At 39.2% G+C, this 22604-nt stretch overlaps 2 protein-coding genes across 5 annotated transcripts in view; one reads left to right on the forward strand and one right to left on the reverse strand.

Annotated features, from left to right (window-relative positions):
- Positions 1–8634, reverse strand: part of fgd6 (FYVE, RhoGEF and PH domain containing 6) — a 45442-nt gene extending 36808 nt beyond the window's left edge. The window contains exon 1 of one of the 2 annotated variants that reach the window (XM_088645255.1): positions 8368–8634. In XM_088645255.1, the coding sequence (XP_088501381.1) occupies positions 8368–8404 (37 nt within the window). In that variant the 5' untranslated portion in view covers positions 8405–8634. The remainder of the gene's footprint in view (positions 1–8367) is intronic. The other variant, XM_088645254.1, reaches the window with a different exon arrangement.
- Positions 8635–8754: 120 nt separating this feature from the next.
- Positions 8755–22604, forward strand: part of vezt (vezatin, adherens junctions transmembrane protein) — a 31440-nt gene continuing 17590 nt past the window's right edge. For 2 of the 3 annotated variants that reach the window (XM_088645257.1, XM_088645259.1), the window contains exons 1-3: positions 8755–8890; positions 12485–12619; positions 19264–19353. In XM_088645257.1, coding sequence (XP_088501383.1) covers positions 8855–8890; positions 12485–12619; positions 19264–19353 — 261 coding nt within the window. In that variant the 5' untranslated portion in view covers positions 8755–8854. The remainder of the gene's footprint in view (positions 8891–12484; positions 12620–19263; positions 19354–22604) is intronic. The other variant, XM_088645260.1, reaches the window with a different exon arrangement.

A 22604-nucleotide genomic window follows, 5' to 3' on the forward strand; every position in this document is an offset into this window, starting at 1 on the left:
GATGTGTGTCGTCCTGCTGGAATGTTATGACGTCAGGATACAGGATACAGGAAGGGCAGTGAGAGGTCCAAGGACTTGATAATGTTCGGCAGTGATGAGCCACTCCTGCCCAAACCATCACTCCTGTCCGTCCCCATAGACTGCTCTGCTGTGCACAATCAATTGGCTTATTGTTCCTCACATCTGTGCCACACTCTCTGACGTGCATCAGGGGGGTCTGGAAAACACTTTGATTTATCTCTAAAGATGACATGGCTCCACTACTGGTGAGTCCAACTGAGCTGATGAGTTCCAGCCTCCAGCCCACTGATGACACAAGAGCATTGTTTCATGATAAGTGAGATAGCGTTTCCTCTTTTATTTCCTCCTTGATTTGGGCCAGGCTTGACATTCAATGGGTTAAAGCACATCATCACCTAAGCCCACCTCTAATGAGGTGACTTAGTACTGATGCAACAGTCAGAATCACTACTCTATCATGGGCCGTCACGAGTGATCAATTAACGAAAATGATGGCAAAAACATTTCATCGTCAAAATCCATACGCTGCATTTTTCTCAAATGATACACGCGCAAATAAAGGAATATGTTTCTTCATGCTCAGTACAGCCCTGATTTTCTACAAATTAACTCAAGTGTATAATCTAAAGAACTATGAATACAAACAGCCAACACCAGCTATAAAGTCATTTACAGACAGAGGGGTAACCAATAAGGTTAAAACTCTACAGTAGATTACTGGTAAAGACACATTAAGGGGGTTACGAAGAGGTCAAACAGATAAAATAGAGTTGCACAGAAGAAAGCAGAGACGACTGGGAGATGCTGGAGAACGGGCAGAGAGCAGCAGCAGTTCCAAGTCACTGGAACAATGCCTTATTTGTCCAAATATCAGGCCAGTCGTCTACACTTAAGGTTTTGTTGCTGCCTTACACTCTATTTAAAGTGCAGTCTCTCCAGCATTAAGTAAACAATCACAACACTACAAAGACTCCCTCTACTTTCCAGATAGTTTTCTTAACAACAGCAAGCTTTTAATATATGTCTAGGAGCTTCTGGTGCAGAGATTTTGAGTCTAATGTACTGCAATATAAAAAAAAAACTAAAACTGTTTAGACATGGGCATATCTACCAGGCTTCACTTAAATATAAGCACTAACATACAGCTACATAAATAAAAGCCTACAACAAGCAGTTATTGGTGGCAGTCCAATTGTAAATGTGTTCCTGTACTCTCATGCATGAATCCATGGACAGGACTCCCCTTGAAAAACATCGACTGGATGCACTTCTATTCAGAAATTTCTCTGAGATTCCATCTTACAGTCAAACGATGCCTTAAAACTTCTCAGTAAAAGCATGGATCTGATTACTTACCAAAAGGAATAAGTGTAAAAGGGATGTAAATTAACTTAATTTCTATATTAAATTAAAAGAAAAATGACATGCCTTTATGACAGTTATCCCTTTACAGAATTCTAAGAATGCAGCAGGACAGTCCCAACCTGTGACATGGATATCCAACTAGGCCTGTTGGCATAAAAAACTAATTCTCTTCTTGCATTTCCGTAAGGCACGCCTCTGCAATATATTTCATCCATCAGAGTTGCAGGGGAGCCGGCACCTATCCCTGGAAGCAGTTGGCAAAAGGCAGGACACCTTTTGGACACAAGTCCACTCCAGGGCACACAGACACTCATACCACGGCCAGTATTACCATGACCCAATTAACCTACCAGTATGTCTTTGGCCTGTGAACAAAACCTAACTGAATATGGGGAGAGCATACAAACTCTAAGCAGGGCCCAAAGGCTAGGCAGCATCACAGACCCCTGCACCTCCCTGCTACCCGATACATTTTACTTCAAAGTAAAATCTTTGACTGATTGATTTTTTCATCTGCTTATTCCTTGAGTTACCTCATATCTGAGAATTTTGTCAGAAATCATATGCATTTCCTATCTGCTGACATTGAAGTTTAAAAATGTCATATGTCGACAAAGCAGGCGATGTGTCATATTCGCACCATCACAGCTAAGCACTAAAAAACACTAAACTTCTCAAAAACGTCTTAACATAAACACTCCAAAGTTATTTCGAATTTCTGTCAAAATACCTTCATTATAAAATACTTAAACAGCCCGTTACTTGAGAAGTATGGCCGATATGCTCAGACGAACTAATTTTCCATAAAAACCTTCAAAGCTGAAGAACCAAGAAAGTAAAAAGAGAAGCTCAAGAAGAAGCTTTACAGTCAAACGTATTTTAAAAACGTCTTGAAATTAATTTGATAACTCGCGATTTAGAGGTTGTAATAGGGTCAGAACTGTTTATCTTTCTAACATAATCTTTGTGAGATTACCCATCTTGCACAGGGCAGTTTGTCTGTAGTATGTTTTTCCACATTTCAGAGCAAGATGCAAAGACAGGAGAAAGGTTTTTTTAGTCCACGAAAACAGAGGATGAACTAGGAGCTGCTTAGATCCTACACTGGATACTTACTGACCATTAAGATTCAAGGAGCTTCAAGGATTTCTAACAGTGGTTAGTAACAGTTTTAAGATATGCGCCATACAAGCCATGTGTTTCTAATACACAAGTAGCAATGCAGAAAAGTTTCTAATTTAGTCATTTTATAAATAAACATGTTTCATCGTGTCATGTGGCAACAGTTGCTCTGCAATGACTTCCAGAAAAACAGCTAGAACTCTTTCCTTCACAGTATCTTCCCACAAACCTCCTTCCTCACCTTTAATGACCAAACATGACCATTTACGTATATCAAAATAAAACAAGGAAAAGTGGATTCCAATAAAAATGACCTGACCAAGGCGAGTCAAATGAAAGCTGGGACTATTGCCCGCCATGTATTTTTAACCACTCACACAGAAAAACACGTGAGGACTTTTTCACACCACCTCGCCCCAGTCCAGGCGTGTACATGCGAAATCTTCATTTAAATTCATTGGAGACTTGAAGACCACCTATCTAGGTATGAACCTTGACCTCAAGTCCTTAGAATCTGCTTAAATTCTTTTACTGCACCTTTGCGCTCCCTGAAAGTCACAGAGGTGTTTTTAAACAATACTTATGTTGCTGCAAAGAACGGGCAGGAAAGCAAGGAAATGAAAACAGTTCCATTTTTCAGCAAAAATACAAATACTACATTACATTAAGACAAAGTTTAAAACTGTAGCCAAATTAAGGCTATATGGTAGAATGCCAATACACATGCAGACACACTATGTTCAGACCACTGAGAGTACAAAATATTTTTTCTTCATTGTAACCCTACATTAATTAATACCTTCACATCCCTCAACAGACTGATGTCCAGTTGCAATTACAGCCCAGTGTGTCCTCCTTTAACTAGGAAAAGATATGCAACTGAATGGGGCTGATATATCAGTTTATCAGTGTGCACTCACATTAAGCATATTGATTTCTCTGAACACAGTTATGTCTATTTATTGTAAATGTTTATAGTGTAGTCTTTCCTAAACACAAATCAGTGGCTAAAGCATGTAAAGCTACAGTTATTTGTCAGAGCAAAACACACTCGTTGTTCAACTTTATTAAGGACATATTTATGAGAGTTTCCTCATTGCTGTACAGTATGTATTAAACTGTTCAAATTTGAACAGCGGCATAGACCACACATAGTTCCCAGTCTCTCGAAATGTCTTAATCCTGGGACTGGGGACTGGGACAAGGTTTAACTTAACTTAGGGACTAGTGTCAAAGAGCTTCCCCTAGTGTATTTATTTGAAATCATGATGAAGGGGGAGTTTTCGAACGTATCTGCCCAGAACTACAGTGGATATAAAACGTCTACACACCCTTATTGAAACTGCAGGTTATTGTGATGTAAAACCAGAAATCAAGATAAATCATGTCAGACATTTTTCCCATCTGTAATGTGACCTTGCAACCAACAAAATTCAAGAGAAAAACACATAGATAATTATTTGGAAAAATAATTAAATTAAAAAACCTACAAGACCCTGGTTGCACAAATGTGCACACCCTTTTATAATAGGGGCTGTAGCTGAGTTAACCAATCACATTCAAAATCATATCCAAGGTAAGTAGCATACACCTGCCATCAATGAAAGTGATTCTGATTAAATAAAAATCAGCTCTTCCTGTAGGATTTCCTTGAAACTTTCGTGGTTGCATCCTACTAGAATAGCCATGGTCCGCAAGGAGCTGACAAAACATCTACGGGATCTTATAGTTGAAAGGTACCGATCAGGAGAGGGGTATAAAAGAATATCAAAGGCAATGGATGTACCATGGAGCACTGTGAAGACTATCATCAACAAGTGGAGAAAATGTGGCACCACAGGGACATTGCCAAGATCAGGATGACCCTCCAAAGTTGATGACAGGACAAGCAGAAAACCTAGCGGGGAGGCTACCAAGAGGCCTACAGGAACATTAGAGGAGCTGTAGGACTTTCTGGCAGGTACTGGTCACTCTTTGCATGTGACAAGAATCTCCCACATTCTGCACGTCTGGGCTACAGGGTAGGGTGGCAAGACGGAAGCCATTTCTCACAAAAAGAACATCTAAGCCCATCTAAACTTTGGTAACTTTTTTTAGGTTTGATAACTTTTTCTCACCCCAAACCATATGGTCTGATGAGACAAAGGTTGAACTTTTTGGCCTTAATTCTAAAAGATATCTTTAGCGCAAAGACAACACAGCTCATCATCCAAAGAACACCATACCTACTGTGAAGCATGGTGGTGGCAGCATCATGCTTTGGGGCTGCTTCTCTTCAGCTGGGACAGGGGCTCTAGTCAAGACAGATGGGATAATGACTAGCTCCAAATATCAAGATATTTTGGGACAAACCCTGCTGGCCTCTGTCAGAAAGCTGAAGATGAAGAGGAATTTCACATTCCAACATGATAACGACCCAAAGCAAACATCCATGTCAACCAAGGAATGGCTTCAGAAAATGAAGATCAGTCTTGGAATGGCCCAGTCAGAGCCCAGACCTCAATCCCATAGAAAACCTGTGGAATGACCTAAAGAGGGCTCTGGCAATTTGAAGGAGCTTGAACTTTTTTGCAAGGAAGAATGGGATAAAACTGCAAAGTCCAGTTTTGAAAAGTTGATGGAGACTTATTCACATAAAGACTTACTGCTGTAGTAAAAGCAAAAGGTTCTTCCACAAAGTATTAGTTGGGGGGGGGCACACTTATGCAAACAGGGTGTTGTAGGTTTTTTAATTTCTATTATTTTTCCTGATAATTATCTATTTGTTTTTCTCTTGAATTTTGTTGGTTGCAGGATCACATTAAAGATGGAAACAATGTCTGACATGATTTATCTTGATTTCTGGCTTTACATCACAAAAACCCGCAATTTCAATAAGGGTGTGTAGAACTTAAATTCTCTCTGCTAACCAAATCTTCTCAAAGTAGTACAGCATCTTCCTTCATTTATTTTCATGAACACAGATCAAGAGTCAGTTTCTCAATAAAAAAAGTGAAAAATTGAACTAGGCTAAGAAAATAGAGTTCTAAAACAAAATTCTGAGTCTGCATTAACAACATGTAATCAAGTTGTGATGTTATTTCACCATTGTCCGTTATACTGGCATGTTCTATACAATTGCTTGCACAATGTGTGCAGCACTGCATGACATTAGTTTTATTTGTTTTTGAAAAAAATAATTTAATTCATTAAATTTTTAATACCTAGGCTTTTAGAGGTATGTTAAGAAAAGAAAGTACTATATTGTAACGTGGGAAAGGTATTGCTTGGAGCTAGATGGCTGGGCTCCGATTAGGGCACACTAACATACTGTACCTTTATAGAAAGCCATGCAGCTGAAAAGTCAACAATATTTATTTACACAGAGCTAACCTTGACACTTTTACAGCTCCGTTCTTTGAAATCCCACACTACCCTGATCTTAAATAACGAACAAAGCTTCAAGTTCAAATGAGCAAGGTGTAACTATCTGAATGTCCCCATGCACAGGGAACACAGATGTATTTCACTATCATTATTGGAAGATGAATCAAGATTTGTCAAACACTGTTGAATCACGGCTTAGTAATTTCATTGACTGAATCATTCTGTGTCGGTACAAAAGAGGTCAAGGTACATGTCAGACTGTGATGGTTCAGCATGTCATCACTGTTATGCGTCCCATATAGCTGTGCACTTCCTAGGATGCTAACATATCAAATTCAGTACAAGAAGCATGTTTCAATTGCAATAGTACCCATTTGTATATTATGCATCTCTAACACAGTGTCACAAGACACTGCAAAAACTGCAAAAACACACAAGTAACAAGGCAAAGTAGGCCAGCTGTTGGATCAAATGGAATATCAAACTCAAATCTACAGCTGGAGGGGTAACCCCACAGTTTATCCTGCAACAACAGCAGAGACTAAAAAAAACAGCCTTTTTTAATCCCTACGGGGGCGGGGGTGTGATAAAAGGGGGAAGGTGTTTGTGTCAACCAGAAATATGAATGGTATTTCCAGCTGAAATGTATCCTCACAATAACATTTAACAATAACAAAAACACTGTAAATGACTGGTTAGTTTCTGTATGTATGTAAGGAAATGTGGTCTTGGCTTTTGGAAATGGTCCAGGCAAAACAGAGTACTCTTCTGTAGTCTATTTCTGATTAGTTCAACCGTCTCAGATCCACTCAACAATTCTTGATTTACGTCCCCTTCAGTTAAAAACCTTTTTATTGTGCGCTCTGCTCAGGTTTTGGCAGTGAAATAAGTCATTACTGTAATTTTTAAGTCTGGAACTCGCGATGCGGTGACAGATTGAACAATGAAGAATGTGATACTGTTAAATTCCGCTACATTTACTTTCAAAACCTACATCGTTGTTATCCCCTGTAACCCTTCACTTTCAAGTTCCAAATTACATTCTTATGTATTTATATTTATGCCTTATATGTATTTTACCTTTCATTGTCTGCAATTAATCAGTCTGCGGCCATATACCTTCAGTCACTACGCGTAAAATGCGTAGTAAGAGCCTATATTAGTATTCGTATAGTAAGATAAAAAAGCCAGGATAACATGCTCGTTTCAATCTATGTCCTCTAAAACACACACCGCATGCATACAAAGAAAATGGTCAAAAGATTTCTCTAGAGCTAATGCCTTACTCTCCTAGAATCCCAACACAATAACAGGTTGAAGTCCCACCTTCTGTCTTATTACAAATGTACGCGCCAGCAGGCTTGAAACCTTTAAAACCAGGGCGAGTAAGTACATTAATATATCGGATATGTTTGTACATGATAATTAAATTCAGGTGCAGGTAACATTGCACACACTTTAAAAAAGACTTACGTCTTAGATTATAATGACGACTGCTCCAGTCTTCGGGAATGACGTTCGTTATACTATACCCTCTACTCATTTCCATATAAAAACACATAAGCAACTTGAAAAACTGCGTTAAATATCACTGAATTATTCTTACTTCTCCTTTGCTGCCGTTTTGTGCAGCTTCTAAAGAGGTTACACAAGACGTGTAAAGCAAAACCATAAAGTTGCTCATATAAAGTTGTTTTCAATAACGCTAGGGTAGCGTACCCGAGACAATCATTTACTCCTTAATTACACGGTGAATACACTTGGTGTGTTGCGGTTACCTCGTCCATAGGGAGGAACGCATTATCTGAACAGCACGAACAAAATCAAGATTCATGAAAACCGAGATTTGACAACTTTTTTGTAATTATAGTATAATTGCGTATTTCTTGCGAGTTTACTTTTTCGGTAAGATATATTGTTTCTGTCTGAACCCGCACACATTGAATGGTGAGCCTTTTTCGCAACTAAAGATTTATTTATTTTTACTTAATCCACCTTAATCTGAAAACAGCTAAACACCAGAGCCAAAAACGGTAAAAAAAAGTCAGTCTCTTCTATGGCTATGAAAGTTAAAACAACTGACCACATCAGTAGACCATTCACATGCCTTTTGTCGTTTTCCTCCTGTAACTAAACTCTTCAAATAAGAAGAAAATAGCATTAGTCAAATTTAAATACTAAAATAATACTTTTAGCCACGTCTCCAACTTTCAAAAATTTATCAGAAAGTTAAGATGGAATTTAATTACCAATCTATACCCTTGGCGATTAAAGCTCGTTACCAAATCCTTTTCTTTTAACATAACAAAGACGACCCAGGCGTAAAGTACGTACAAAGGAAAAAAAAACCGTTGTTGTCAATAATTTTCTAGGTCATTATCAGATAAGGAGATTTTTTTTTACAGAAAAGGGATGTGCATTGTTATTTGAGTGTTACTGTTTAAAAAAGACAACAACACAGAAACCTTGGGTTTAACCACTCTAGAAACTAACCTGTGCTCATGATTCCCACAACTTTTTCCTCAGTCATGGAATATTTTTTTTTCGAACAGCATGCATTCCATTGTGATCGTTTCTTTTTCTTTTTCAAAATGTACTGTCAATCTCCTCGTCCATGCGATGAATGGAGTGCTCAGGTAATCCCAAACAATCTTCCATAGAAAGAAAAATTTCCCTTCTCCGCGCTGTTCCGAACCCAATCCAACTCTTCGGATTCAGAGCGGCGCTGTGCTCCTTTCTGCAGGATCACAGAACAGTGCCTCTACATGACGTCATAGCCCACGCGAGCGCTCCCCACCACGGCCGCCACAACAGGGATCCGCAGTGCGCGTGCGCCGTCCTCATCGCCACTCACGGGAGTTGTAGTTTGAGAACTTCACATCACTACGCTACCGAGAGCCACGGGAGTTCCATTTCCTGATGATTTTCTTGGACTACAATCCCAGAATGCGTAACGGTTAGGGCTGTATGGCGGAGAGCGATGACTGAGGAGTTTGATGAAGAGGTTGTATTTGAGGTTCGTGCAGTGTTTACAGATGTTTTATACTTCATGAACGCCTGCTGGGTATTTTACTTTAAACGAGTGTAACCGCGATGCATTTCTAAACTGGTTAAGATCGATAATCGCGACAGGCTTGGTTTAAACTGATAGAGTAAATGAGTGGACATAATTTATGCATGTATTCATCCATTATTTTTTTAATTCAACGGGAAAATAGGTTAAGGATGTACAAACCTGGTTCTGAGTGCAGAAGTCCGTTAACATTTTCTTTACGTATATGTTTGCCAAGCTTTTAAAAACGCCAAGGGTAACTGTCAGAACCGAACATCTAAATAATAGATTGTATGCTCGCTTTTAAGTATTTTTCATACATTAGAATAAGTAAATCGTTGAAAATCATGCATGATTTCCCCTTTGTGTTTTGAATTGATTTGCACGGACCAACAGGCTGAGAAATAGGTAGGTCAGTGTAAATTTGGCGCACTGCAATCGTGTTACAGTGCAGTTTACAAACAAATGAGGCTTCTCTCCCTACTCAGTTGCGTTGCAATACCGTTAAACGTGGGAATCAATCCAATACAGTAATATATCTACAAAAACAACGATTTTGCAGTAATACTTGTGTTTCAGAAGTACGCTTAACCTTCTTACTTTATTCTGCTAATGGAAATAACTCATATACAGAGTGTAACTTTATGTTTTTAATAAAATTCAAGTTTTTTTAATTAGCTACATGGTATAAGAGTGGAAATACTGTACCTGAGGAGTCGCATTCCTGTTGGTTTTACAGGTGGTGCGCGTTGTAAGTCGCCCGGTTACGGTGAAAATATCCTGCTCCTACTGGACGTGGTTTAGGTGCTTCTTGGATTGTTTTTTTTTCTCGGAAATGTGGGGGGGAAATACTTTAGTACAAAATCTAATCTTAAAATTTCTTCTTGTAGACAGTGCTGTTGCACATGACTTAGATTATGAATCGTTTTCCCCAGCATTAAACTTTAAAGTTCGGCTCTTGACTCCCCGCACTGCGCCGCTGATCCAACCAATGGATCAAGGTGTGATCGCTAACTTTATGGCATGAACAGAGGGTGGAAAAACTCTGCCCTGAATCAGCGAATGACTTTATTAGTTTCGATGAGAGGTCAATTCGGGAGGAGTTGGTGTCGCTGTTTATCCTAATTTCTCTGTATATTATTCGTAAATTAAACCTATGTACCCGTGTCTGAAACTGTATGTTGGCAACGTCTTTGGAAGCTAATTATATTGTTCCCGATGGATATTAATTCCCATTTCTAAATAATTTCACTATACGTTGCAGTGTTTAGAAACGGAACCTGGACTGATAACGGGATCCTCTGTATTGTATTTCGTAGCTACAGGTGAAACGCTTAGTCTAATTGATGGTCCGTATAGGAAAAGCGTCTCATATTTAAGTCGCAAGGGTAACGTTTATGCTCATAACCTCCACAACCCACCATAATTATATACTGTAATTCATATGGATCACCTGTATATAGACTTTCATCGGAAAACACGTGTACATGAGCTAACTAATAACTTATACTGGCACTAACAATCCACTTTTATTACTGAAAGCGTTGTACTATAGCACACATGCTAGACAACAAACGTAAGAGAGAGAAAAGGCCCGACAAATTAACTCTCTTGAACCAAGAATAAAACTAAACTAAAATCTTTAAAACAATTAAATGCTGTATCAAAATCTTTAGTTAAGAGGTAGGACTGGAAGAGAGTTCTGAAAGTGTAAGCAGCTGAAAAGTCTAAAGGATTTGGGCAGTAAGGTTTACTGATGTGGTGCAGCACACAGAAAGCAAGTATGATCAGGTCTGTGATTAAAAAAGCTGACCACACTCATTCAGTACCACCTTAAAATAATCTAAGAACTGACTGTTTGGTACCTTCCAGTGGAACAAGACAATCTTGAAGCCCACTTAACATTTCACTTGGAGCAGGTGCAGTTACCACAGCACAGGAGTTAAGGTGCTGATGCAGACTTCTTGGTATTTTGAATCCTGTTAAGTACGTTAGAAGGTACCTCAGTAAGAAGAGCTTTGCAGTAGTCTAATCTTGATTAAAGGCATCCCCAGTTTTCTAGTACCAGATAGGCAGAGCAAGAGTTTTAACCTAGTAATGTGAAGTCATACACAAAATGTTCTGTTTTTTACAGTTTTGTCTATTTTAGCAGTGAAACCGAAGTCTGCGGTGGTGAATAATCAGACCAAGAGGCAACTATACCAATACAGTAATTTAAATACTGAACGGCAGCATACGAGTGACCACATCAGATTTAGAACAAAATTTAAGAAGTAAGAAAGGCACCTTATTAAAAAAAATGTATTAAAATGATGTTGTCTTTTTTAGATTATACTGCCATGCTAACAAGTAGTCTTCTAGTAAAGGACTCTTAAGTATACTCAACTGATGTAAATGCTGGAATGTTTTGTTTTTTTATAAATGCAGTCATTTTTAATTAAAAATAAAATCAAGCTTTAAAACAGATTTCCAAATAAACCCATTTGTCCCTTTAGTAATCAGATTACTTCAGCATCAGATAAATGTTTTGTTTCATTGATATATTGATGAGGCACATCTAATACTGTCATGCAGAGTAGATCAATAACAAGATGAATGGTCATTGATAGGGTTTATCTGATCTATGGAATAAGCTTTGTAATGGAATAAGACTTCCAGCACTTGCTGCTTTACCTGAAAAAGGGATGGGTTTGTTAATTGTTAACTCATCCTTACCCTGTGGTCTCTACTTTGAGGTGCTTCTGAATTTCACAGGTTTTCAGGATTGTCTGAACCTGAATTGTCTGGACAGCTGTGTAATGCAGTTTTCCATTTTTATTCCCCGCTTTATTGAATTTGTTCGTTTAAAAGGGGAGCACAGTATCTTGTTCAGTTGAAGAAAGAAAATGCTCATGTTTCCTGACAGGAGTAACAAGTGCAGGGTATGTGCAGAAGCAGGGCTAGTTTGAGAGGCACAGGGATGGTTTTTGATGTTCAGAACCGTGCAGGTAGTAGTTTCAGAATCAGCCCCTGTCACAGGTTTTACACCTTGAGTGATTTTATTTGTGTTAAGAGCTAGTTTGTAAGTCTCTTAGTTTGACACTCAGAGAGGGAAGTAAAGGGCTAAATCTTGGTGTAAAAATTCACTGCAAATGATAACCTATATAAGATTATTTTTGCAATTGACACGATCTAAATGTGCTATGCCATTTGGGATCTCAGAGCTTTGAGCATAGTCGTGACCACCTCGTTATCTTTGTAAGTTTCAGACTGGGGGGGAAAAAAAGACGACAAAATGACGAGAGGCCTCTGTTACCTAATATGTTAGGCACTTATGTAGTCTATCGTTGACAATTGGAGAGGATACTGAAATTTGAGGTCCGGCTGCAGCAAATATGTCCCTTGCTACTGTGCGGCAGTTATTTTTCAAACGGTCTTCACAAAGAAAATATAATCTTTTTAATGATATTGATAAGACGGTGTGGGGATTTGTGACTTTGTGCTGCTCTGGCGATTTTAAATGGCAAGAGGCAGAAATACGTTACTCCTGCCTAACGTCTGCTTTCTTCCTTTCACCAGAATTCTCCGCTGTTCCAATACTTGCAGGACCTAGGACACACAGATTTTGAGACATGTCCAGCTGTTTCACAAGAGGAAGGACAATGCACAGGAGAGGAGGGCCCACTCCTACAGGATATCCCCACCACACCAAGAGTGAGTGTTGCTCGTGAATCACTGGCCCTTCCTTTGGGGCCTGTGCTGCCTGCTGTGCTTTCTGTTCACTTTCCTGTTCTCGGATGCCCCTGCTCTGTGCGCTGGGCTGCTACCTCTTTTCCCTGACCTGTCCCGCAGCTGTCGTGGGCAGGTGTGAGTTTCTCCTGGTCAGCTAAGCTTTTGAATTTAGAGGTTGATTTTCTGAGGTCAGTGTTACACTGAAGTTTACTTCCCTTCCTCTGGAATTAATTTCAGAGCTTGAAGTGGTGCTCTTAAGAAGAGACAGCACAGAAAAGGCAAAGATTCCAGGCAAAGTTTCAGGGTGAATGCATACACACCGTGAGGCATTAAAAACGTAACCGATGAGTGTCTACACCAGTAGCATGTTGTGTTATTGAATGCCCCTCAATATATAAAATAAACACTTGGAAAATGGAACTGGAACTCATATGAAGTTAGAAAAACACAATTTTTTGTGCTGTGCAGCGAACAGCACTGAAAGTCATCCTTTTAGTGTTTCACCGCCCTCTTTTGTGATTTTAAGAAGCTTACTGTTACACTAAAGGAGTTTAACAGTCTGGAAAATTGTTTTAACAACACGAGGTGGGCACCCACTGACATCAGCCATCACACCATCATAAAGATGATGGGGAAGGCCCAGAGGGGTGTAGTTAAGCACTTTACATTTGAACTTTATACTTTATTACTTTTTGATATTTATCCAGGTTACGTGAAACATACCTAAAAGGAGCTTTTCATAGTATAACCCAAAGCACATTGCGTATCCAGGACAGTGGTTTCAGTGGTTCTTTTGCCATGCAGTGTCAGTGAAGCCCCTACTGGAACTGAGCCACAACAGCCACAACGCCTGAGGCGTATTATTACCAGGCTCAGCAAATGAAGGGCATCCAGAGCGCTTTTTTTTTCCAGAGGTTTGTTTGCAGATGTGCATGCTCCTAAAGCAGCCCTCGTTTTTATTGCATGTGAGTTTTATCCAGGGCACGCCATGAACCTGCTCCATCACTGATTAACATCGCTTCTGGGATATGGTGCAGAGGGAGATGAAATGCAAGAGGCTTTATCATAGCTCACTTTATCCTCTAAGACTAGGAGTTCAAATTCAAAAAGCACAACAAAATACGACACCAGCAAACCATGACCCTGGGAAATCTAGAATCCAGAAAGAAGCCTCAGGTAATGTCTGTTAGCAGGGAAATTGTTTGCAAAGACATCTGCATTTTAAAGTGAAGCTAGGGTTTTAAACACGTTCCTTTTTTTCTTTTTAAGTGTTCTTAGTCTCAATCAACTGCCTTAAAACTCAAACCCTAAATTTAATTTTGAGAATATATTTCGATGCTGCATCGTCTTGTTAAGTTCTGTTCGGTCCTATTTATAGCAAGCTTGTAAACATGCTAAATTATTTTAGTCCAGTTTTTCAAGGGGATAAAAGCAGGATTTACAAGGCTAGTCTCATGACACTGATAATGTTTGTGACCGTGCTGCCATTTCTACACATATCTTTGCACATTTCTAAAGCATGTTTTTATCAAGTCTGGATATGTTTTTGCTTTAGGAAAGTTTTTCACATTTTCTTCCTCTGAGTCCATTGCTTGTCACACACAGCCCATGGCACAACTATATCCTGGAAAATAAGAATCTCTTTCCTGTACAAAAGCCTCTTTCAGTTGAAATAAAGTTGCAGTTGTGCAGCACAAAATCATGGCTAGTTTGTTTTTATGCAGTTATGTTCTAAAGCCTGGTTATGTGAGTGATAAACATAGAGTATATAGCAGAATTTAGAACTGCTGTGTGTTTTCACAGCAGATTAGTATTTTTGCAAGATGAGATTATAGCATCATATCAGAGGGAGCACTTGTTCCCAGATTAACTGCTAGAAGTGTCAACTGCTTATCCTAAATGTTCACTTTTGGTATGGTATACAAATTTTTTCATTCAGTTTTTCACTTTGTCAAACTGTCAGTAATGTGTAAAATAGGGCACTACCAGGATGAAGCACATACTGTTACATCATTTTTGTCACCTGAATTGATGACAGTAGAGGTACACACATGGTTTCACTATTGTACTAGTCAGAAGATCCACATTATTTTTTGTGTGATTTTCTGTTGCTTCATGGTTCAACTTAACAGCTGTAATCAATTTCCATTTTAACAATGTTTTCTTGACTCATACCTTTAATACTGTTATAGACTGTAGTAGAAGAGCATTTTGAAGTTTGTTTTGCTCAGTGACGGAAGGAGTTGTGATAGCTATTGTACAGAGCTTTAAAGGTCGCAGGATTTTTGCATACAGTCTTCAGTTCTTTGCTTCTGCTGCATGCGGTACCTTTTTGATACATTATCATGTCTCGAGTCTGATGAATAAACTTGAGAAGGGATGACAATGCTGTTTGGAGAACTAGAATGTCACGTCATAGCCAGTACTGTCCTCCTGACCTCGAAAGTGTCAGGTTGAAGACTCAACTTAAGCTTGCCTTTTAATTTTTCCTTCTGTCATTGGGGAAGAATGTTTTAGTGTTGTATTCATGTGCAGAGCCGTTATAGTAATTGCAGGAAGAGAATGTCCCTTGATCAGGAGTAAGCGCTGAGGAGTTTCATGAGGTCAGATGGATACTCACAGCCCCCTCCCTCTTCATTTTGTACTGGTCTCAGTGTGGACGGTCCCATTCTTTTTTTATTCCCATGCCCTTAGGACCTTATGGACAAAGTGGCGAACTCTCAAGAGCTTGCTCTCATATCGAGTGGGATTTAACATGAACTGTGAGACAGGTGCCCAGCTTAGTCCTGAGGGTTTGTTTTAGTCTTGCTTATGAACTGAATCAGCTTCATACGAGCCATGAAGTTTAATGGCTTTACGCTCTGTGGTAGAGGTTTGTAAAAGTAAACTCTACACCACCAATAGAATGGCACATCAATCAGATCACGTTTCTCTGCCACCAATTAACTATGTCTCCAGGGTCTATGTAAAAGTCTTTGCAAAAAAGATTTAAGGTTCTTTGTTGAGAAACCTCCCTGAAAAACATCAAGTTAATAATGCAAGGCAGTGATTGTCTGAAGCCCATCCTGAAAAAAAGATTTCACTTTCAGACGCTTATTTTATTAACACATACTGGTGAAATATATTTAAGACACATCTGATGTGGTCAATCCAGAGTTTCCTTATACTGTAATTTGCTGTAAGAAAATTAAGTGCAGTGCCGGCATGAATTTTCTTGTGGGATTTTAACATCTTGTGTAGGAAGTAAAGAGTTGAGTTTTGATACTGGTTGAGAGGAGCAAATCATAAATACAGCAACAAACAGTACAAAAGGGAGCTTGATGCTATGTTTTTTACATAAGAGCTGCATAGCCAAATCTAATTTTCCCATTTTTACAACACATAAGCTGTAATTCAGCCTTAGATCCAAGTCATTTAATTAACTGTCTGACGCAACATGTAGAGATGGTGGTATCAGCGCCCACAATTGCCTGATTCATATCACCCATGTTTTATTGTTAAACCACTTAATTTATTTTGTATATGATCTGCTTGGTTGTACTTCAGCTCTTATATTTAGGCAGATTTTGTATGATGAATTAACCAAGAAATGTGGAAAGGTTTAAAGTGCTTTTTCTAAGGTTATATTATTTATATGTATTTGTTTGTCCAAAATATCACATAAGGATTTACTTTCTCCGAAAGGAAGCTATTGAGATGGGGAGTTTGAGAGATTATTTTCTTCCTCATATTTGAAATGTTTTCTCTTCCTGCATTTTAGGAGCTCCTTTCACAATGACTACTGATAAATAACCGAGTTCTTCAGTAGCTTTTATCCTCTTCTGGTTTATATGGTTGGTTGGTCCTGGCGGCGATTCCAGAAACCTGAAACTCAACTTCTGCTCTAAGCTGGAGGTGGAAAACTGTATCGTCCACACAGACAGCATGTTAAAGACTTGCAGACTCCAGATGGGCTTATTGAATGATGTGGTGGGCTGATTACTTTGGTCTCGCTTGAAATAGGTGGAACTGAGCGAGTGACAAGTCCAGACATGGTGAACCTGAGTCAGGGCTTTCCTTTAATTGCAGAGATTTCAAAAATCAAAAGGCTCCTCATTGTTTGAGTGTTATTGTAAGTCAAAACAGGGGCTTTTGAATTAAGGCAGGGGAACGCTGGCACTTTGAGAGGACAGTTTTAACTGCAGAAAGCTGACGCCCATACTCCAGCCCCATTCAAGGAAAGATGGTTATTTTCATAACTGTACGCAGCCCCCCTACACACACCACTGACTGACCTGCATTCTGGTATGACTTCCCCCTTGCTGATGAAGGAGGATTGTTGTATGTCGGTTTTATTTATTTGAAGTGCTTTTGAAAACGGGGCTTGCAAAATCATCTGAAAAAGCAGCATGCCATCATGTTGGTTTAATATCCTTTTAAGTCATGCAGGAACATGTTTCTCCAGGCTCTCCAACGAGGTAATTCATACTAGCTCAGCAGAGCGTTTTTGGCAAAATAAAAGAACTCTGATGTGCAAACAAGAATGTTTTGAGTCAGTCTTTTAGATTTTATCCTAAGTCAAAAATGAGCACATGTAAACCAAGACCAGATTTTACTAAATAGAGTTTGGTTTATCACCTTTATTTTCAGATCGCAGTGAACTGCAGTCGGCAATGATTTCGAAAATGTGAGTGAAAAGCCAGCAGGTCCAGAACACACAGTAGACGCTGAGTCTGTATACGGGAGGCTCAAAAGAAACAGCTCGATTTAGCTCTTGGATAGAGAAAGTACCTGCGGATACCTGCAAAAAGACAGATGGGCAGAGCTGATATCATATGTCTGATGTCTTGCGTATTTGTTTAAGTACATTGTTTTCTCCATCCAGTTTTTTTGTTGGATATTCATGGATTATGGATGTTATGTTACTGTAATGTCTGTCTAAGTCAGACATCTCTCTGCATTCCAGCATGGACTTCTCTGTGGTCTTCATGAACGGTACGTGGAAGAACCACCTGGAATGATGTAAAAGAATGTAATAGCTGAAAAGTCAGTAATGCTGAACATGTAGCAGAACAGGAATGACACGTACGGAAGGCTTGTTGTGAACTTGGACGAGATATCTTTCAAACCTTTGTGGCGGCAATGCAAGATACAATACGCTGTATTTTACAGTTATGGACCAGTTATGGACCAGGGGAGCAAAGTTTGCTTTAGGAATCTCGTAGGGGTTTAAAGCTGGAACTGAAGCCTTCTTGTCGACAAAACTTTCAGTTCTGAACACTCGCCTGGAAAGGAAAACCGGAAGCAACTGAAATACAGACACGTTGTCGGGCTTTGCATTTGATTTTTTTAGAAAAGAAAACGGGAAGTTTTTATAGTATATTTGAAGTAGGGAAGCGTTGATTCCATTGTTTCCCATCTGAACTAGTGGTATCTCCCACAGCTGAGTTGTCACTTCAGATTCCTGCACGAAACATCTTTACTTAAACATACAGGTTTGCCTGCATGCCTAACGTACTTCAGATAAACTTATTAGAAATAACTGAAACATTTCCTTTTCAAGAAAGCGAGAAGAAAGAAAATCTTTACCCACCTGTCAGTTTACTGGAACTGTTTGTTACAGAACCTTGTAGGTGATGTTCTCTCTGTATGTAATAGTCACAGACCAGATCACTGCAATTGTGATATTCAAAAAGTGTTTGACTTTGTGAACGAAATCAATAAATGATTAAATGTAGGCCTTATATGACCTAGTGCATTGTGCAGTGAAAACATGCCAACTATTTATCTGTCCTGTCTCAACAATCATCTTTGCTTACATTTTTTGCTCTTTGATTTTGTTCCCATTGGAGTGTGAGCAATATAAAGAACATACAATGAAGAATTTTACTCTTTTGCATATGTTACAGAGTACATATCTTTTTGTAACTAAACTTCTTTAGTTGTTTATTAGGTAGTAGACTAGCAACGTACAGTGAGGAATTCTACATCCATGTCACAAGATGAGAAATTTAATTTAGCAATCTTAGAAAATACAGGGAAGAGGAGGGGTGATTCAGTTTCTTAGTTTAATTGGTCTTAGGTTCTCATCCAGAAGTTTCCAGAAGGAGGCTAGGATACTGCTGTGACAACGTGGTGGTGTTGTGTCATTGATGGCCTACTAGTTAAGCAACACATTGATGATGTCCAGTAAGTGCCTTACTTTGACAGTTTTATATTAAAGTAAGGCACAAATATATCACAGTGTTCACTCTTCGGGACTAAAAGATACAGTTCTTTTCGCTTATCTATATGGAACATTGCTTTGAGCCAAGGAATTTATCTTGATGTTCTTCTCTGGGTTAATTCCAGAGCAGCAGTATCTTTTAGTAATGTGGTAACCAAATACATATACTAGGAGAGATTGGCAATGAATCTTTGTGTCACCAAGGTGTCTGTGATGTCTTTGTTTGCTTTTAATATTAAAAAAATGAATTCATTTTTTTTCCTGGGATGCTATTACTTCAGTCCATTTGTCTAAATTGTCACCTAGTTTTATTTAAAGACCAAACAATGTAAAGGTTAACATTCATCACCAAGGCTTCAGTAGTGTTTTTTACCGTTTTTACTGTCTGTGACCCTTTCTTTTGCTTTCTTGGTCATTTCAGGCAGGCCTTTTCTTGAAACTGGCTAACGCCCTCCTGAAGTGGAGCCCATTTCAAAGAGGCACAATGTCTGACGGTCCAGAGCAGCAGCTGGTGAGTCTGAAAAATTATTAAAAATGCTCCGAAAACATGGATTTCAACACAAAACAGATAGACAATGTTTCTGTCCACAAGAGAACTTTTCATTTGTATGGAGGACCGACGAAAGTCCTGCTTAAATATTCCTAAATACATTCTAATGATTGCAAAGTGCAATTCTACTGCTTAATTGAAATTAAAATACACATATTTGACAAATGGGTGGCGCTGTGGTTAGCATTGCTGCCTTGCAGCACTGGGGACCTGTGTTCAATTCCAGACCTGGGGTGCTACTGTATCTGTGGGAAGTTGGAGTGTGGGAAGAAACCAGAGCACTTGGAGGAAACCCACACCAAAATGTGGAGATCATACAGAGACATGCTGGTAGCTGATCCTGCTTTGCACCTATTGCTCGCCGGGAGAGGCTCCGGCTCACCATTGACCCTGTATTGGATAAAGTGGTTAGAAAATGGATATATGGATATTTGACATATGTTTTATGTTGGCTATTGTTTAAAATTTTTTGTGATATTAAACTGTTGTGATATTTCAGTTTTCATTTCTGATTTGTTTTCATTATTGTTGCATTTTTTGTAGCTAATTCGTCCTTCCTAGCATGCTTCCTGCTGAAACTTTGGCTAAGTGTGCTGTTGAGATCTATATTTTGGGGGTATTAGAGTAAGCGTGGTCAGCTACAGTACATTAAGTCGCTTACATTTTTCTTATTTTATAAAATATCTGTCATCTCATGAGAGTTTATGTGTGTGCGCTTTTTGGTACAGAGTGCCAGTGACAACCTTTTTTTCCACGCTAGATGAAACGCAGCCCATGGACCACCTGCTGGGTTAGGGAATGCTGCAGGAGATGCACAAGTGCCGCTGCTGCAGAGTTAAGGCAGTGGTCTTTTCTTATCTGTTAAACAGACAGAGCGCTCTCCCTCAGTGTCACTCTGTCAGATATCCTGTCCATCAACCCCCTGTGGTCTGCTTTGTGCTCTTTTGGTGGCCTGCGGTCTGCTTTTTGGTTGCTTAATGGTGTCAGAATATAAAACTTTTTCATTTCTACCCTGTTATTGTCAGCGTTTATTAAAGAAGAGTTTAGCCTTTCTCATGTTCTTCTTACTGACGACAGAAGGCCATTTGTCCCATTTTAGCCAGTTCAGTCACTAGTGACTCAAGGATGTCATCCAGCTTTTTCTTAAGCATCATGGCTGGGTACATGCCTACTCCATACTGTCACAGTCTCGTGTATAAAGATGTGCATCCTGTTCTTGGTTTTAGATGCACATAATTAAAAATCAGTGTTTATTTTGTACAATTGTAACATAACAGCCCTTGATTTAAATTCTAATCTTTTAGCTACGGTGCCTTGATATTTGCCATCGTCCAATGAGATCATGTTGTGTTCATGTACTGCTTAAAAATGTTCATTTCATCGTGAATATACATTGTTTGTAAGTCACCAAAATAGAATATCATTTGAAGGAGGTGAATACTTTCAACTTATTCTCAGTCCAAATGCATGTTTCCCTGAATGTGGATTTTGAAACCAAATAGTTTCTTATATGGGCGGCTTGGTGTTTCAGAGGTTGGGGGCTGGGGTTCTGGGGTCCATTCCAGACCTGGGGTGCTGTAGGCGTGGAGTTTGTCCAAACTATCCGATAGTAACACAAGCCCACTCAGATTCACCTTTGTGCTTTTTGTGCAGTAGTTTCAAAGGAGACCCTGTTAAGCAAACGTGTTGCTGCAGGAGCTGTAATTGTATAATTTTGTACCCATTATAGGATATTAAAAAAAAACTTCTGTCCAAAACAATGGAAATAATAATACTGCCACGAAAACGCTTTGTAACAAAACATCGCTATCAAGTTTGCTCCATCCCAGGATTTGCCAATAGTCAGCATTTGTGCTCAAGGCAGTAGTTTTCAGAACAACACCATGACAAGTGCAGGTATCAGTGACAATACCTTCAGTCAGTGCCAGTGACACCAAATCCACTAAAAAGCTAGTTTTGTATTGATGGAGTCTCTTTTCTTAGTAATCTTGTAAGTGAGATACTTAGCTCAGACCCCAAAGTCAGCAACAGCATACTGTTTCCCTGCAACCAAAGAGGCTAACATTGTTCACAAAGTAGAAGGTTGAAGCAAGGTTTAGACTCCGTTGTTTTTGCCTGTGTTGGGGTAAACAGTTTCAGTCTAACCACTTTATCTAGTACACAATCGCAGGGCAGCCGAATCCTATCCCAGCAAGCAATGAGTGTGAGGCAGGATTATACCCTGAACGGGACTAGTCCATCGCAGGGCGCACACAGACCACGGACAAGCAAACCAGGGCCGATTCTCCCAGAAGCCAGTTAATCTACCAGTCTTTAAATGTCTTTGGCCTGTGGGAGCAAACTGGAGCACCCAGAGGAAACCCATGTGAACACATGGAGAATATTCAAACTCACACAGAGAGCACCTAACCATCGTGCCACTATGTTGCTTTATAACACATTTTCCATCCAAGCCAAATTTAAAAAACTTGGAATCAACTGAAGCACAGGATTTGATTAATCAGTGTTTTTCTCCGGTATCCTGCTAGTACCTGCAACAGTGTGCTGAAGAAATGGCCAGTTTTGTCAGCCACTGGAATCGTTTTTTTATAGCAAAGGCACTGTACTATGGCACTATGTAGCTAAATCGGATTCGGACTGAATGAATCAGATTGCTGCAAGTCAATCGGGACAAGGATCTGTAGAGAAATTCATAACCATTTAGAAGTAGAATCAGAAAAGTAGGATCCAATGAAAATATTTAAGGGAGCTTACACACAGAACATAATAAAAACAGAAATCTTCAGGTAATTGAATGCCTGTATTCCCAAATGCCAAGAATGTTAGCAATAAAATACAAGAGATAGACGCAACTGCATGAGCATGCACGGAAATGTAATCACAGAAACATCGCAAGGATTGCAATAGTGTGGAATGCAACACTAGTGATGAATAGTGTTCTGGAAAGACAGAATGCATTGGAAGCAGTGAATGTGATCAGACACGGGGATGTATCTTAGAGGGACATTGAGCATCAGAAACTATACCGGGCAGACTTATGCCCCATATAAAAAATATAGAGCTGGTAAAGTGATATGAGTATTCTACAGACTACCAAATTCAGATATAATAATAAAGGAAAAAAATCCTTTTATGAATGCAGCCTTATATAATTAATCTGAAGATACAAATTGGTTGTTGTGGGAGGTATAACTTTTCCTCACATAGATTGA

Source organism: Lepisosteus platostomus, chromosome 9 (genome assembly GCF_059453375.1).
Source record: "Lepisosteus platostomus isolate fLepPlt1 chromosome 9, fLepPlt1.hap1, whole genome shotgun sequence".
NCBI classification, from domain to species: Eukaryota; Metazoa; Chordata; class Actinopteri; order Semionotiformes; family Lepisosteidae; genus Lepisosteus; species Lepisosteus platostomus.